The 18,140-nt window shown below is 52.9% G+C and overlaps 1 protein-coding gene across 2 annotated transcripts in view; it reads left to right on the forward strand.

The window, feature by feature from the left end:
* The window catches only part of SDK2 (sidekick cell adhesion molecule 2), a 312,130-nt gene extending 294,518 nt beyond the window's left edge, over nucleotides 1–17,612 (forward strand). For both annotated transcript variants that reach the window (XM_050765734.1, XM_050765735.1), the window contains 4 exons: nucleotides 53–193; nucleotides 457–595; nucleotides 2,104–2,230; nucleotides 13,013–17,612. In XM_050765734.1, the coding sequence (XP_050621691.1) occupies nucleotides 53–193; nucleotides 457–595; nucleotides 2,104–2,230; nucleotides 13,013–13,366 (761 nt within the window). In that variant the 3' untranslated portion in view covers nucleotides 13,367–17,612. The remainder of the gene's footprint in view (nucleotides 1–52; nucleotides 194–456; nucleotides 596–2,103; nucleotides 2,231–13,012) is intronic.
* Nucleotides 17,613–18,140: the final 528 nt, after the last annotated feature.

Raw genomic sequence — 18,140 nt, forward strand, 5'->3', positions numbered from 1 at the left:
GAGGGAGGAGGGGGCTGAGCACCCTATATACCTGACTCCATCCATGCTCCAGCCCAGAAAGCCAACCCCTTCTACGAGGAGTGGTGGTTCTTGGTGGTCATCGCCCTGGTCGGCCTCATCTTCATTCTGCTTCTGGTCTTCGTGCTCATCATCCGGGGCCAGAGCAAGAAGTACGCCAAGAAGACAGACTCGGGTGAGTAAGCTGGCACCAGCCGTGCTGGCTGGACTTGACTTTTACATATCTCCCTTTTGGCCAGGACAGGGGTGATCAGGTCCCTCTCCTGGCAGCACCTCTGCTCTGGTGGGTGGGGAAGCCTGGGGTTTCTACACACAATCTCAACCTCTTATGTTGGTCTCAACTCTACCAAGAGAAAGGGGGGATAACCCAGCCAGGTGGGAAGTGGTATGGGAGAGGGGAGGCCACAGTCCAAAGGGTGTCAATCTCCCCGACTTCAGGGAACAGTGCCAAGTCTGGAGCCCTAGGCCACAGCGAGATGATGAGCTTAGATGAAAGCAGCTTCCCTGCCCTGGAACTCAACAACAGGCGGCTCTCCGTCAAGAATTCTTTCTGCCGAAAGAACGGCCTGTACACCAGGTACTGGGCCCTCTGCGGGGGTGGGGGGCCAGGCCCAGCAGTGCCCAGGTCGGGAGAATGCTGGGGAGGGCCATAGAGCAGGCAGTGCTTACCTGGCCATACCTTGTCCTGGGAAACACCATTCAAGCCCCAGGGCTGGGAATGGTCAGCAGAAAGACCGGTGAGGCCCCAGCAGGACAACAAGGGGCCAGTCCCAGTCCCTACCATGCCCAGTCACAACCTGGGGGTGAGGGCGCACTGGGGAGAAATTTACAAGGAGGTAGCTACTAAGAGTTCCTGACAGTGACAGCAGAATGCAAATAACTGGCAAAATGTTGCAAACCAACCTACTGCTGTTCGGAGCCAACTGCCAGGGAAACGGCCCTGGAGATCGTCGCTTGCCCCAAAGGCAAGACAGGCCCAGCCAATGCAGACCGAGCAAACACACCTTAGCGAAGGACGCCTGAGCACCCCCATTATCGCTGTGTCCTACCGTCTTCCTCCCCATCTGGGAAACCCTCTCCCTGGGTCCTTATTTCTACCTATTAAAGAACAACCTCCTATCCCTATCAGCCTCAAAGGGCAGCATCTGAAAGCAGCCCATGAGGACAGGACCAGGCTGGTGGCGTGAGTACAGCTGCTGTTTTCTCCCGACTTCTTTCTAACCCCAGCCCCTCCTAGTCCCTACTTCTTATGGCCACTGGGCTGCCCATTTGCAAGGGCACGAGCAGCTGCTAGGGCCCACCTGACCCTCCCCTGATGTGTGGTGGTTTTCTGTTCCCCTGAGCTCAAGAAAGACTGGGCCAGAGGGCTCCTGTCTCCGGCCTCAGCCCTATTGGCATTCCCAGCTCACTGGAGGCGGCAGTCAGGAGTCCAGCCTCACTCAGGAGCTCACAAAGCTTCCCTCTGTCTCTGTCTTAGAGGGACGAAGCTACGTGTGTGTTCATCTAGAGGATGGAGGGAGGGGCTCCCAAAGCCGAGCTCTTATCCTCTGCCAAATCCAGCCTTCCAAAGAAAGAGCTGTTTGAGGCCCCCACAGCAGGCCCAGCCAGGCCCAGCATGACCACAGCAGCCCCGCCAGGCTGGCTCCGGGGCCCTGCCACATGTAACAAGGGGGCATTTCACACATGGCCTCACCTTCGCCTGCCCTTCCCAGCCTCTCCTACCCACAGTGCACACACATCCAGGCCACTGTGTGCCCCCAAAGCCACTGGGTGTACACAAAAACCCCATTTGCACCAAAGCAACCCCAGGATGTGGGGTCCTGAACCCAGCCACGGTGACATCCCCCCTACATTCACCCTGCATGTTGCCGTGACAGCATTAGCCTGGCACCCCATTTTTCCCTCTTTGCCCTCCTCCAGGTTCCTATCTCCCAGGCCCAGGCCCCTGGAAGGCAGACCCAGGAAGGAGGAGGAGCACAGGGTGGCGGGGATCCATGCCCCCCAGGCCCCGCTGTGGTCTCCCTAGGCCAGGGGAGGCTGCTCTCAGTGAGTGCACCTCTCAGCCCCACTCCCCACTCTCTCCAGGTCTCCCCCCAGGCCCAGCCCGGGCAGCCTGCACTACTCGGATGAGGATGTCACCAAGTACAATGACCTCATCCCTGCAGAGAGCAGCAGCCTGACCGAGAAGCCCTCAGAAATCTCCGACTCTCAGGTGAGGGCAGGAGGGCCAGGTGTACTGCGGAGGGGAGGGAGCAGCGCCTCCCAGAGTGGGATGGTGAAGGTAGATGGGCTTTCTTCCTTTCCTTCATGGGGCAGTAAAGACTAAAGGGCCCAAGAAATCACCCTGAAGTCATATATGGGCCATTTGTCCCCTCCCAAGTTCTGCTCAAAGTTTGCAGCCAGTGCTAATGGGGTCCCGGGAACCTTGATCATAGGGGGTCCCCCGAAGATCATGGCCCTCTCTACTTTCAGGGGTCGCCCCACAGGCTCAGTTGCTCATTAGGTCTGGCCTGCAAGGGAGCATGCTGAAGGTGTGGAGAGGGAGACTCTGGGGAGAAGGTTGACACACAGCCCTGCATTCCAGGCCAGAGACCTGGAAAAATGCTCAGCTTCACTACTCATGGATCAAAGCAAGCTTCAGAAACAGAGGGCTGGGTGTCCTGGAGCCCCGAGGATGAGACGCAGTGTAGACCAGGGGGATGTTAAGCTTTGGAGCTTTGGACCTGAGTGTGAATCCTGGCTTTGCTGCCCGTGACCTGGGATGTCCTGGATATGCCAAGTAACCTTTCTAAGCCTCAGTTTCCCCATCTGTGGAACAGGCAGGGGTGATAATAGGCTCTGTCCTGAGGCCATGGGGAGGATCTGCTGAGATTAGACACAGACAAACTCAGCGTAGAGCCAGGCACACGGCAACCATTCTGTAAATGTCAGCTTTTATATCAAGAGGGGGGTCAGTGCCTCTGGAAGACACCGAGCTTCAGAGGGCAGACATTAGGTGGGTCACGCAGGGACACCGTGTCCCAGGCTTGTGGGGGAGGAGCTGTGTGTATTCCAACCATGCAGCCTGACAGCTTCCCACCCCCACCCTCTCTGCCTCAGCCAAGCCTAGTGGTTACTGAGGAAAGGGCCACGAAAGGCCACGAAAGGCCACTGCGTCCCACGCCCTGGACCTTTCTGCCCAGGCCTGGGAGAGGAAGTGAAGGAAGAGGTGCCAGCAGGGAGCTGGGCTGCTGGCTTTGCAGGAGGTGCCAGGAAGCCTGGGATCACGTGGTGGGCCCCGTGGGCTCAGGGCCTGTCACTCACTGCTGTTTTGTTCAGCTCCAGGGTTACTGATGGACTTGGCAGAGCCGAGAAGGCTGGACCTAACTCCCTAGCTCAAAGTTGGCAGGGACAGAGACCCCAACTTAGCATGGCTTACCCAGGGACTTATTGTGGGGCACAAAACCCATGTGATCCAAGTTATAAGATTTTTTTGTTGTTAAGACAGGGTCTTGCTCTGGAGTGCAAGTGGTGCAATCTCCGCTCACTGAGACCTCTACCTAGGGTTCAAGCAATTCTCCTGCCTCAGCCTCCCGAGTAGCTGGGATTACAGGCATGTGCCACCACCCCTGACTGATTTTTGTATTTTAGTAGAGATGGGGTTTCACCATGTTGGCCAGGCTGGTCTCGAATGCTTGACCTCAAGTGTTCCCCAGCCTCGGCCTCTCAAAGTGCTGGGATTACAGGCGTGAACCAGTGGGCCCGGCCCCACTATCCCAAAGTGCTGGGATTACAGGCGTGAACCAGTGCCCCCGGCCCCACTGTGGTCCTTATGAGGCTTCTAAAGAAGTCAGTGCTGCTGCCACTCAGCCATGTGAGAAGCAGCTCGGCTACCCATCAGCGTCTGCAATGCGGAGCCCCCACCATTGCGACCTTCAAGTGGGGGCTGATGGGGATGCCACTGGTCGTTCTCCTGCCTGTGACTGTTTATGCAAAGGTACATCCCAAAGGATCAGCAGCTGCACAGGCCAGGGCCCCTCTGTTTCAGCCGCCAGGAAAAATGACTGCCTCTCTTTTCAAGGGCACCCCTTCCCCCAGGTCTTTGTCGAGTGGGTTTTGCATATGCTGCCTGGTTTACATTCTGAGTCAGACCACCCAAAACTCACTCTCCAAAATTGGCGGAAATCTGCCCAGTCGTTTTCCTGTGATATGGTAATAAACAAAGCGTCAGTTTGACTTATAAACAAACACACATGATGCGATGTGAGAAAGGCTATAATTCAGCTGTGGGTGATGGGCTAGAGGAGAGAGGGGCTGGCTCTCCCGTAGAGGGCCCAGAGTGCAGGAGAAGGGGGCATCAGGCAGAGGGCAGGATGCATGCAAAGACTGGAGATTTAAAGGCCCCTGACCTGTTTGATGGAACTTTAACACCGCAGCATGGCTGGATGGCAACTGCATTTTCAAAAGAAGAGCCCAAGTCTGGTAGAAAAAAAAAAAAAAATGTATATACTTAGCACACAAATAAATCGCAATGAAAAAGAAATTCCAAGCCAATGGCACACACTGTCTAATCTTGATCTTCAGTTTTTGCAATATCATGGACAGCCCCTTCAAGTGCATTGCAATGAAATTAAGCACACTTTAAAAAGAAGATACACAGAGTGAATCTTTTTTTTTTTTTTTCTTTTTCTTTTTCTTTTTTTGAGACCAAGTTTCGCCCTCGCTGCCTAGGCTGGAGTGCGATGGCGCAATCTTAACTCACCTCAACCTCCACCTCCTGGGTTCAAGCAGTTCTCCTGCCTCAGCCTCCCAAGTAGCTGGGATTACACGTGTGTATCACCGTGCCCAGCTCATTTTGTATTTTTAGTAGAGATAGGGGTTTCACCATGTTGGTCAGGTTGGTCTAGAACTCCTGACCTCAAGTGATCCACCCACCTCGGCCTCACAAAATGCTGGGATCACAGGTGTCAGCCACCACGCCCAGCCATGAATCATATTTTCTGTACCATTTATTATGTACCGAATTATAATAGCAAACATTTATGAAGTGTTTAGTAGAAGCCAGGAAGGATTCTAAGGTTTGTTCGTGAATGACACCACCTAAGCTTCAGAGTCCTCTGGGAGGCACTGGTGGCATTAAGGCCATTTTCAAGTAAAGACGATGAAAAAGAGAGAGTTGGGAAGGCCCCCACCCCCTGATAACAAGCCCAAAATCCATCCCGTCCCCCGTTCTCCCTATGACATCTGCCCTGCATACCAGCACAGGTGAGACTCTGTGTGGCACCTGGGAGGAGTAAGTGCTGGGTTTGCTCTCTGTGAAGCTCATTCATTCATTCCTTGATGCATTTACTCAACAGCTATTTGTTCTATACCCACAAAACAGAATCAGACGCTATATAGGAATGATGGCTACAGTAGTAGGCAAGACAGACTCTAATGAATGTTGTGTTATAATATGTTATGATTTATTAGGGAAGACCATATGTGTATAAATAACCACAGTTTCATTTCTCATTCAAACATTATGGAACCACAGTAACTTGAGGAAGAAAGTGGTGAACAAAAGTCTTTCTCTCTTTTTTTTTTTTTTTTTTTTTTTTTGAGACAACGTCTCGCTTTTGTCCCCCAGGCTGGAGTGCAATGGCGTAATCTCAGCTCACTGCAACCTCTGCCTCCCGGGTTCAAGCGATTCTCCTGCCTCAGCCCCCTGAATCGCTGGGATTACAGGCGCCTACCACCATGCCCAGCTAATTTTTGTATTTTTAGTAGAGACGGGGTTTCACCATGTTGGCCAGGCTGGTCTCGAACTCCTGACCTCAGGTGATCTGCCCACCTCGGCCTCCCAAAGTGCTGGGATTACAGGCGTGAGCCACACCACACCTGGCCAAGTCTTTCTATCTGGTGCAGAGGCAGATAAAGCACCATAAGGAGACCACTTCCCCTGGAGGCTCAGAGAGGGCTGCCTGAAGGAGGTGGCATTTATTTGAGCTGGGCCTCAACGTGTGAACAGGACTGGGTCATGCATAGAAGGGAAGCGTGCAGGTTTGCAGCTGGCTGGAGCCGGATCGTGTTCTGCTATCACCGTTCTACTGAATGGCTCTGACCTTTTACCTGTGTTTGCCACTTTTCCATCAGATTGGGCCATGAGTCCAATAGGCTCAGCTGAGACCTCATTGGTTCTCCTTAGCCTGACTACAAATAGGCTCAGCTGAGACCTCGTTGGTTCTCCGTAGCCTGACTGCACCCCAGATCCTGGCAGCCCAAGCTTATGCCAAACAAGAAACACGCTGCAGGGCAGAGCCAGGCCGGGGAGAGACGTTCTGGGCGCCTGCTGTGTGCCAAGCCCTGTGCTTTGTATATTCTCATTTAACATCTAGCTGTCCTGCCATATGAGTGAAACCATCCCCATTTAACAGCTGGGGAAACTGAGGCTCAGAGAAGTCAAGTGGTATGCCCTTGGTCACAGAGCTCAGAAGTACAAGCAACTGGGATTCAAATCTAGAGCCAGCTTGCTTGGAGGGTCGTGCCTACCGCAGCCTGGCCTCGTGCAGCTGCCCAGCACGGAGAGGAGATTGAAGGAAGGAGGCCTTCACTGCCTCCAGCCCCACCCCAGTGACCTCCCTTGAGCCTCCTGAACCACAGACATCTCTGACAGCCAGTTGCAGGGGGAGGGGCACACGTTGCTGTCACTTTACCTATAAGGGCACAGGTAGCACATATGACATTGCTTCTGAGCTGACATTTTTCAAAGGACATTCTTGGGAGATTTCCAGCTGTCTTAGCACAGGGAGCCCAGAGCCTCGACAAAATTGTGCCTCCAGGGACACAATTCTGAGGTTCTTCAGAGACACACAGAGACACGTCACTCCTACCCCACCTCTAATCCAGAGGCTGCAGCCCCTGCAGAGAGACCCCGGCTGGCCCCCCAGGTAGAGGCATCCAGGGGACAGGCGGAATACCCTGCACAGGTGCGCTGCCGGCTTCAGGCTAGAATCAGTGCAGAGCCCTTGGGACCATGGATGAGAGAGGGGCTCCTGCTTCCAGTCTCCCACGGAGTTTCACAGGGTGACTTCTCTGTCATCTAGGGCAACACATTCCTCCCAGACTCCATGAGATTCAACAAGATAAGGGTCCCCTGCCTGACCCCAAGGTCTCAACACCTTCCCTAAGGCTGAGTCTGGTGCCAGATCCTTTGGGCTGCAGATGAACAAAAAAATCAAAAGGGCTTTGCTTTGCTTCCTCTTTTCTCCGGAGTCCTGCCTCCTTCTGGTCCCCGCTCCCCACTCCCATCACCAGGCCTGGAGTCTGTGCTCCCCATCGCCAGACCCCAGTAATTGCTGATTGAGTGGCTTTGAGGAGCTATTAAGAGACCAGGGAGACGAAGCAGTCACTTGATTGCCTGGTGGCCTGGCAGGACGGCCCCTGAAAGGCCCCCTTTGTGCTGGGCCGGTCCCTGGGAAGCTGCATTCAATTACTGAGGCCCGTGAGAATTGAAAGCCGCAATAGGAGCCCCTGGTTTCCCCCTCGCTTTCTTCTCTTCTCGCCCTACCCCCACCCCGAAAAGAAACAGATGTTCAGGGAGATGGAGGCGGGAGCAGCAGTTGCTGATGCAAAGCCCTCCTGCTTGGGCTTTGGAGGGCGGAGCGGAGGAAGGGGAAGACCAGACTCTGGCCTGCCTGGCCCCTCCCGCAGCGCGAGCTCTGTTTGGCTCCCTGCTCTTCCTTCTGGTGCCTTCCATCCCCGAGATGCTGCCCATAGAGTGCCTGGGAGCAGTAAGCATTCGGCAGATAGTAGCTGGTAGGACGGGGATGGTCTAGATGAGTGGGCTTTGGGATCTGGGCTCCTAGGAGGGCCAGAGAACCCCACTGCCCACCTTACTTCCAGTCCAGACATGCCCCTCTCTTGGAGTTGGGGGTTAGTGGGGAGCGGGCAGCTAACCTTCTTCTCCCATTCCAGCTGCCTGAGCACTGAGTTAGCCTCCCCAGCTTCCTGGCCCCTTCTAATCCCTGCCAGGGGGGCTTTAAGGCTTCTCACTCCGTCTCTTCCTTTTCCCACCCAGGCCCACCCTCACTGTCCCCATTGATAATACCTTTTACAGCATTCTCTCCTGGGTTAGCTCATTTCACCCTGTGAACTATGGAACTCTACCCATTTTGCAGACAAGGACACTGAGGCTGAGACAGCCTGCTGGTAAGGGCCAGAACTTCCCCGTGCCACAAGCTCCTCTCCGCAGAGATTCTTTTCCACTGGTCCCACAGTCGTCCTGGGGTTCCCTCCTCTGCAAGGCTGCGGCCTGGGGCTAGCCAAAATTCTAGAACCCCTGCAGATGATGCTAACAACTGTTCAAGTCAGTTAGTGGGTGGAGAGACCGAACCTGTAGGGAAAACTGGGGGACATCCCTGTCTGGTCCCCCACACTCACAGACCCTCACTGCTCCTGGGCAGGACAGACCCCCAGCCTCCTGCCTCACAGATCCGCGCTGCTCCAGGCCAGCCTCACTCGGCCTAGCGTTAGGTGCCCCTGCTGGGCATATGGAGTCTCCTGCCCTGCCTATACCCCCTCTTTGTTCTCCTGGGCCAGCAGCTGGGCGGTAGGCACAGAAAGGGGCTTGTATTCTGCTGCATTGCGTCATGGGGCAGACCGAGCCCAGGGACTTTCCATTGTCTTGGGCAGCCGTCTGTGCCTGCCAAGAGGATTGAGGTCCTGGCGGGGGAGTGTCTGCTGGGGGCGGTGGTAAGGAGAGTGGCTGGGGTTGTAGAGGGGTGAGGAGAGGGAGGGGAGGGGCCAGAGAACATAAATTAGCAGATGGACTAGGGAGTATTTAATTCCTGCTGGGAGTCGGGGTGGGGGGTTGTAGGGAAGCTCTTGTTCCCATCCTGTGGTCTCCAGGCAGGAGTGTAGGAGTTAAGAGGTGCGTGGGCTTTAGAAAATCAGGCAGATTGGAGTTCAAGCCCGGCCGGATCACTTCCCCAGCAAAACCCTCACCCTTCCTGTACTTTATGTGCCCCTCAGTACCCAGGCAGCATCGGTGCTCAGGTAGCCATAGGAGCTACAGCACAGAGGTGTGAAAATTAAATCCAGTTACACACGTCAGCATTTCGGACTGTCTGGCAGAGTGCCTGATCCAGTGGCAGGGGTCGTTATAGTTCTGTTCGTTGTAGCTACGTCCCTCGAGATGTATCCCCATGTTATGAAGGACTCTGAGTTCCTGAGAACAAGCCGTGCATCTCATTTCCCAAAGCCCAGACCCTTGGGACAAAAGTCCCCACTCCATTTTCTTTACCTGTAAAGCAGGACACAGCTCCCCATCCCAAACTTGTTTGGATTGGGCTACCTGGGTTTTATGTTCTACTTGGGTTGCTGTGATTCACTAACTTCCCCCAGGCAGGGGCATTCACTGGGGAGGACTGAGGAGGCCTGGGTAGGGTCCTCTGAGCTGCAGTGCACTGAGCGTGTGCTGTACACTGAAATCGGAGCTTCTCTTCCAGAGAGTTCTGAGGGTGGACCCATCTGTTGTCTTATTAGCTCTCAGAACATGGCTGGGAGCTCAGGGTAGGGGAACGGGTGCACAATGTTTTTAGCTCCACAATTCAGATTTCACTTTCCAACCGAGATGGATTCTTGTTTGGGGCTGATGTCCCCAATAGATAGATGAAGCCCGTGCCTAGGCCATCAAAGTGTCGGAAAAAAAAGTCAGGAATAATTTAATATTTTTATCTTTAAAAAAAACAAAGGCCGGGCGCAGTGGCTCAAGCCTGTAATCCCAGCACTTTGGGAGGCCGAGACGGGCGGATCACGAGGTCAGGAGATCGAGACCATCCTGGCTAACACGGTGAAACCCCGTCTCTACTAAAAAATACAAAAAACTAGCCGGGCAAGGTGGCGGGCGCCTGTAGTCCCAGCTACTCGGGAGGCTGAGGCAGGAGAATGGTCTAAACCCGGGAGGCGGAGCTTGCAGTGAGCTGAGATCCGGCCACTGCACCCCAGCCTGGGCGACAGAGCAAGACTCTGTCTCAAAAAAAAAAATAAATAAAAAATAAAAAAAATAAAAAAAAATATATAAAAAAAAAAAATAAATAAATAAATAAATAAATAAATAAAAAAAAAAAAAAAAACTTCAGGTTGAGTATAGTGTAATTATGCCCGTAATCCCAACACTTTGGGAGGCCGAGGCAGGAACATAGCTTGGGCCCACAAGTTTGAGACCAGCCTAGGCAACAAAGAGAGACCCCGTCTCTAAAAAAACAAACAAACAAAACAGGCCAGCCACGGTAGCTTGCGCCTGTAATCCCAGAACTTTGGGAAGTCAAGATGGGCAGATCACCTGAGGTTGGGAGTTCGAGGCCCGCCTGACCAACATGGCAAAACCCCATCTCTACTAAAAATACAAAAATTAGCCAGGTGTGGTGGCGTGTGCCTGTAATCCTAGCTACTCAGGAGGCTGAAGCAGGAGAATCGCTTGAACCCCGGAGGCAGAGGTTGAGGTGAGCCAAGATCATGCCACTGCACTCAAGCCTGGACAACAAAAGCAAAACTCCATCTCAAAAATAGGCCGGGCGCGGTGGCTCAAGCCTGTAATCCCAGCACTTTGGGAGGCCGAGGCGGGTGGATCACGAGGTCAGGAGATCGAGACTATCCTGGCTAACATGGTGAAACCCCGTCTCTACTAAAAATACAAAAAACTAGCCGGGCGTGGTGGCGGGCACCTGTAGTCTCAGCTACTTGGGAGGCTGAGGCGGGAGAATGGCGTGAACCCGGGAGGCGGAGCTTGCAGTGAGCCGAGATCACGCCACTGCACTCCAGCCTGGGAGACACAGCGAGACTCCGTCTCAAAAAAAAAAAAATAATAATAATAATAATAATAATAACAACAACGTTAAGGTTTTAATTACATGAAAATTCTGAACTTTTGTTTAGATTTTTCTCATGCTTAGTTTGTAACCAAGTGTTGTTTTTATGTTGGATCACACGTGGACAGGCACAGGCATTTTTTTACTGCCCAGAGCCTCTAAAGGTCTTAATCTGGCTCTGGCTTTGTACCCAGTCACAAAGTAAATCAGAAGCTGGACCAAGATGATAACTTAGTAGGTTGTGGTTGAACCTCAAAAACATGGCTCTGTGTCAGAGAAGCCAGACACAAAAGGCCACATATTATATGATCCCATTTCTATGAAAGTCCCAAATAAGTTAATCCCTGGAGACAGAAAACAGATTAGTAGTTGCCAGGGGCATGGATATAGGGAGTGCCCGGTGGGGGCAGAGATGGGGAGTGACTGCTTCCTGGGTACAGGGTTTTACTTTGGGGTGATGGAAATGATTCGGGGCTGGATAGAAGTGGTGGTTGCACAACATTGTGAAGGTCCTAATGCACTGAGTCATAGACTTTAGAATGGTTCACTTTCGGTTATGTGAACCTCACTTCAATTGAAAACAAAGCTAGGCTGGGCACGGTGGCCCACGCCTGTAATCCCAGCACTTTGAGAGGCCAAGGCGGGTGGATCACCTGAGGTCAGGAGTTCAAGACCAGCCTGGCCAACATGGTGAAACCCCATCTCTACTGAAAATAGAAAAAATGAGCCGGGCATGGTGGCAGGTGCCTGTAATTTCAACTACTCCAAAGGCTGAGGCAGGAGAATCACTTGAACCCGGGAGGTAGAGGTTGCAGTGAGCCCAGATTGCGCCACTGCACTCCAGCCTGGGCAACAAGAGCGAAACTGCCTATCAAAAAAGAAAAAAGAAAAGAAAACAAAACAAAACAAAGGTGAAGTAAAGTGACTCATGCCTGTAATCCCAGCACTTTGGGAGACCAAGGCAGGAGGATCACTTAAGCCCAGGAGTTCTAGACCAGCCTGGGCAACATAAGGAGATCTCATCACAAGAGAAAATTTTTTTAAATTAGTAGGGCATGGTCATGCACCTATAGTCCTGGCTACTCAGAAGGCTGATGTGGGAGGATGGCTTGAGCTCAGGAGGTTGAGGCTACAGTGAGTTAGGATCGCATCACTGCACTCCAGCCTGGGCAACAGAGTGAGACCCTGTCCCAAAAAGTAAATAAATAAATAAATATAAATAAAAGTAAAAATAAAAAGGAAAGAAAATAAAACTTGCCAGGCGTAGTGGCTGATGCCTGTAATCCCAGTACTTTGGGAGAGTAAGGCAGGTGGATCACTTGAGGTCAGGAGTTCAAGACCAGCCTGGCCAATGTGGTGAAACCCCTAAATACACAAAAAATTAGCCAGGCATGGTGGCACATGTCTGTCATCCCAGCTACTCAGGAGGCTGAGGCAGGAGAATTGCTTAAACCTGCGAGTTGGAGGTTGGAGTGAGCCGAGATCATGCCAGTGCACTCCAGCCTGGGTGACAGAGTGAGATTCTGTCTCCAAAAAAAAAAAAGAAAGAAAGAAAATAAAAACTCAGGTCTTCTGATTCTATCAGGTATCTCCCAGCTCTAAGCCAACCCCATAGTAGACCCTTCCGGTCTGGGATGTGCTCTGAAGGAAGCAGCAGGCGGGCACAAACGGGCACCAGACCCCCTTGGCAGCGAGGGAGCTGGGAAGCCCAGAGTCCAAGTCTTGAAAAAGGCAGAGCAGGCCAGGCGCGGTGGCTCACACCTGTACTCTCAGCACTTTGGGAGGCCAAGGCAGGTGGATCACCTGAGGTCAGGAGTTTGAGACCAGCCTGGCCAACATGGAGAAACCCCATCTTTACTAAAAATACAAAAAATTAGCTGGGCATGGTGGCAGGCGCCTGTAATCCCACCTATTCAGGAGGCTGAGGCAGGAGAATCACTTGAACCCAAGAGGTGGAGGTTGCAGTGAGCCAAGATTGGGCCATTGTACTCCAGCCTCGGCAACAAGAGTAAAACTCTGTCTCAGAATTTAAAAAAAAAAAAAAAAAAAAAAAAAAAAAAGGCAGAGCAGAGTGTTGAACCAGAATGCCCTGTGCCTTCCGGCCCCGACCACAATAGCCTATCCCTACGGGGCCACTGACACGCCCTGATTCTCTGTCCTCCCAGGGAAGTGACAGCGAGTACGAGGTCGACTCAAACCACCAGAAGGCCCACTCTTTTGTCAACCACTACATCAGTGACCCCACATACTACAACTCGTGGCGGCGGCAGCAAAAGGGCATCTCAAGGGCACAGGCCTACAGCTACACTGAGAGCGACTCGGGTGAGCCGGACCACGCCGCCGTCACCAACAGCACCAGCACCCAGCAGGGCAGCCTCTTTCGGCCCAAGGCCAGTCGGACTCCAACGCCCCAGAACCCCCCTAATCCCCCAAGTCAGCAGAGCACCCTCTACCGTCCCCCCAGCAGCCTGGCCCCTGGCTCCCGGGCTCCCATAGCAGGATTTTCATCATTTGTTTGACATCGGAAGAGGAAAAAGCAAGAAAGAGAAAAGGCACCAAACTCCTCCTTCGCCCTCCTCTCACCGCCTGCCAGAACACAAAACACCAAGAAACCAAGTCAACTTTTCACCTCCTGAGTTTATTTTTCCAGAGATTCCAGGGCCAGCAAAGCCGGCGTTCAGAGGGAGGGAGAAAACCGTGAGAGGATGTGTGTGGCCAGCAGCTCTTCGGCTTTGAGATGGTGGGGTTCACTGCTCCCTTGGGAATTACGTGGAGCTGAGGAAGTGGTTGTGTCACTGCTGTGGACACAGAGTGGGGTGGGCCTCTGGAGAGAGAGGGGGAGCGAAGGCTGAGGACTGGAGGCCGCCAGGCAGGCGTGGCTGAGGAAGAAGCTTCTGGATGTCCACCCAGCTGCCCCCTTCCAGTCCCTGCGGGACCCCCGGACCCACTGCCACTGCTCTCTGCAAAAAGGATGGGCATCCCAGAGGCCACGCCTGCCGTGTCTCCCTGCTCCTCCTTCCCCTCTCCCTCCATGCACCATCACCGTGGCTGGCAGGCATCGGACAGCCTTGTCCAGACCCCCTGTCCTGTCTTGGCAACCTCTACTGCCCACCTCCCCTGCTCAACTTCTCCACCAAGCATTTGGTTTATTTAGAAAAAGGAAGAGGAAAAAAAAAACCTAAAGGGTGAGAATTTGCTTAGCGCCTTCCTTGTTCCTGCATATTTTTTTAAATTTTGAATCCAAGGAAGAGAGTCCAAGGGTAGAGGAGAAATCCCCCACAACTGACCCTGCCTCCCTGTGCTGGAATTGACTTTCCTGCGCACGGACAAGGAAAGGTGAAGTCTGGGGAGCAGAAGTGTAAATAAGGCAACTGGCCTGGGCACTGTGGGATAATTAGGTTTAATGCATTGTGGGCAAGATAAGAATGACGCTGTGACTGTTCTCTTTCTTCCAATCCAGGTTCCACCTGTCCCATCTTTAAAGGACTAGTCAGCTTCCCTAGGCTGGGGAGTGGGGCACAGGTGAGGGATCTCCCTCTGGGCAGACACGTCACTCTCCACTGGATAGATCCTCACCACACACACACACACACACACACACACACACACACACACACATCTCCCATGCACTTGCAAGGAACAGGGTCTAGGGATCCTCTCCAGAACAAACTCATTTGGGTCCTCCTAGCCAGACGGCACATTCACTTTCAGATCTGTGTCCCTCTCGCTGTCACCCGGCAGCCTCCTAAGCACAGAGGCACAGGAGCCAAGAGGGGTGGCCCAAGTCCCTGGTCCAGAGGCTGGAACACCCAGAATTTGCTCAGTCTGCCTAGCACCCAGTTTACAGACAAAGAGGCAAAAGCACCCTAACCTCCAGTAACAGCTTCCAGGCTGGGCTCCGCCTGGCCAGGGCTGGGAGGGGAAGGGGCAGGTCAGGAAGCTCAGTCCAAAGTGGACCCAGCATTGGAATTGCACGCCCAGCAGGGGCAGGTCAGATGGGACCAAGTGACAAGAATAGCTGACGGGAAGGAAAGCCTTTACACACACACACACACACATGCACACACACACACACACATGCACACACACACACACACAATCTGCTCCAAGGAGTGTTCTGAAAAAAGCCACATCTTGTGGCCAGGATCTTCCTCTCCACCTGGTACTTACGGATCTTACGGATGCCAGGATTTAGGGAGAGGCCTTTCTATCTAACTCCATAGGTTGTCCAAGGCCCTCTGTGAGCTCAGCCAGCCCTGTAAGGTCAGCCCAACACCTGCCCTACCGCTGAGATGGGTGGCAGATGGCCCGCAGGGGCCTGTCCGATTCAGCGTGGGCCCCTTCGTGGAGCAGGGCTCTGTGTGTGTGCTGTGCACAGGCGCTGCTGGCCCTGCCCAAGAGGAGATGATGCCCTATTGGGGTGGGTGAGCAGAGTTCGAGGAAGCCCGAGTAGGAGATTTGGGAAACAAACCAAGGTAAGAGAGAGCCTGGACCCCTCCCCACCAGCCCCTAGTCAGTCACTGTGCTAATGGTGACTGGGAAGGGAAGTCAGGGTCTGGGGCTCAAAGAACGGGCACACCCAGCCGTGAGTTTTTCCGGAAGCACTTGACCCCTGGGAAATGTGAACAGGGCGGTGCTGGAAGATGGCTCAGCAGACAGGCCAGCCCAGCTCCAGTGTCCAAACAGTGATTTCTCCAGTGAGGAGGCCTTGGAAGGGAAGCACAGTCTTCCCCGAAGGAGAACCAAGGGCTGAGGCTTTGCCCCTCCAGGAAGTAAGGTGCTCTTGGGGCCTCCTTGGACTCATCTGGGGGCTGCAGTGGAGTCAGCCGGACACCCTGCCCCACCCCTGCCTCCTCCGCCCCCACCCTCTGCAGCATCTGGCGTCTCCATGACAGCACATCTGCAGCTGCTGGCCTGTGATCCTGCTGCGCGGCTTTTCTTTTCTTTCCTCTCATCTTTTTTTTTTTTAAATAACTTCATCCTTTTCCCTCTCTGCTGAGCATTTAACCATTTAAGGAAGTTCCCAGTTTGCATTAGGGAATTATTTTAGCCCAGCCCAGTGAGGGATTATTTGGGAGGAAGCAGGGGTGAGTAAAAACATTGTGTCTGTGTATATATCACACATGAGGCCAATTTTCCTTTGCCTTTAATGAATCACCTAGTGCACTAAGATATTCCACCCCTCTCCTTCCCCACACACTCATTCGCACCCGTGCTAACACCTACGTGTATATGCGGGATGGTGCCCATGCACGCCTGTGCTCACGCACATGCACACACAAATATGCACAGAACACACATCTGTATGTGTGTTAGCAAAGAGACTCCTGCAGCTCCCTCTGATGGCTGGAGCCATCTCTCCCCTGTGAGGCACAGGTGGCCTGGGTTGCTTGCACTTGGGGCGTGACTGGGATCTATTGTCTGAGAGGGCGAGGACACCATGCAAATTTAGACAAGCCCATGAGATCAGGCTGGCCCCGCGGTGAAAGTCCCACACTCAGTCAACACCCCCCGATCCGGAATATTGTCTCTGCAGCCCCAGCCACAGCTGGAAGCCCAGGTCTGCAGCTGTGGAACTCTAGATTTTTTAAGGACACATCTCTTTGCCCTTGCTTACATATCTACTGGGACAGCTGAGGCTCCCAACCCTCCTCCAGACACCTGGCCACGTTAGAAAGGGGTGGTGGGCCCTGCCCATGGTAATGGGGACCCTTCCTGGCCTATGATTTTCTAAGCCAGTGATGCCAGGGCCCCTGCCTGTTGTGGGACTCCACCCAAAGCAGGTTCACACCAGGACACACCTGGCACCTTTGGCATTGCCTCCCTGTGCCCTAAGCAATATCCCAGTGTTGCACCCAGGAGCCCACGCAGGGCACACCAGGGCTTTCCCCTTCCTGGCTGCGCCTCCAGAGTTGACGTCAGCCCCACACCCACACTGCCAAGACAAACCAAAAAGATGCTCTGGGCTCCAGAACCACCATCCTCCTAGGGCTCCAGAGAGCTTGCAAACCCAGGCTGCCTCTCCTTCTGTCCACCCCTCGCCACCCGGCCCCCAAAACTCCCACCCCCAAACCTGACACTGCCGTGATTCAGAGGAAACAAGGACACAGCGGGGACTGCCCCACCTGCTGCACGCTGCCTCGAGGCCTTCTGTTGCTGCCCACACCTCCCTGGGCAGTGCTTCTAAAGGTGCCAGAGCCTCACCACAGTGCCACTCTGACTGGGCAGGGGCTTCCCTCAGCTTCCCAGAGTGCACATCTGAAGGTGCCTACCCTGGGTGAGGGGCTGGTGGGCAGGAAGGTAGAGGGGAGACCATCTGAGCAGCCACCACCCGCTCCCCAGTGCCTCTGTATGGCCCTTTCCAGGGACACCCACGGGCATGCGCACATGGCAATCCTGACCACCACCTGAGCACAGGTGCCCCCTTGGGACCACCCCCCCTTCTCTTTGTTTCCATCAGAATAACCAAAAGCATTTAAACGTGTTATCATTCTCCATCCATCTAGACTCCAGAAACAAAAATCAACACAAATCTTTATTTTTTGATTTAAAAGATATAACAAAAAATTATGGGGAGAGTATTCATTATGGCAGGTGTCTGTCTGTAAGAAAAAAATATATATCTCTATGTCATATAGCGTGTTAGCAAGTTTATTTTTTAAATGAAAGGTAAGAAAGATTGATTTGAAATATATACCACGAGAAGTCCCGTGTCCTGTCAAACTGTCAGTATTTTATAAATAAACTTTTTTTTTTTGGAGTTTTGAAGCAACATTCTTTTCCTTCCTGTTACGTGAACGGGGACACCTGTCCCAGTATCATACCCAGCAATTCATTCCCCAGACAGCCATTTTTAGCCATGCTGTGCTTTTGCAGAGAAGAGTCAAGGGTCTGACTTATCTACTCTCTTAATTCATAGGTGAGTGGACATCTGTGCCTTCCAGTGAAATGCACTATTTTTTTATTTTAAACTTTTAGAATAAGAATCTACTTGATGCAATATGCAAATGATAATGAATAATAATACTAATAATAGCATAGCTAACATGTCTATGGCATTCACTCTGTGCCAGGCACAGTTCTAATCACTTTACGTTTATTAACTCATGGAATCCTTGTGACAGTCCCGAGGAGGAAACCTGGGACAGGGAGACTTTAAGTGGCTTGCCCTTGGGGAGCAGTGGAGCCAGGATTTGTACTAAAGCCTTCTGGCTCTCAAGACATGATGCTGCCTCTCTGATATTTTAAGGCAAGCTCCTTGTCCATTTTTATTTTAATTTATGGAGCTAGCAC

Source organism: Macaca thibetana, chromosome 16 (assembly GCF_024542745.1).
Source record: "Macaca thibetana thibetana isolate TM-01 chromosome 16, ASM2454274v1, whole genome shotgun sequence".
NCBI classification, from domain to species: domain Eukaryota; kingdom Metazoa; phylum Chordata; class Mammalia; order Primates; family Cercopithecidae; genus Macaca; species Macaca thibetana.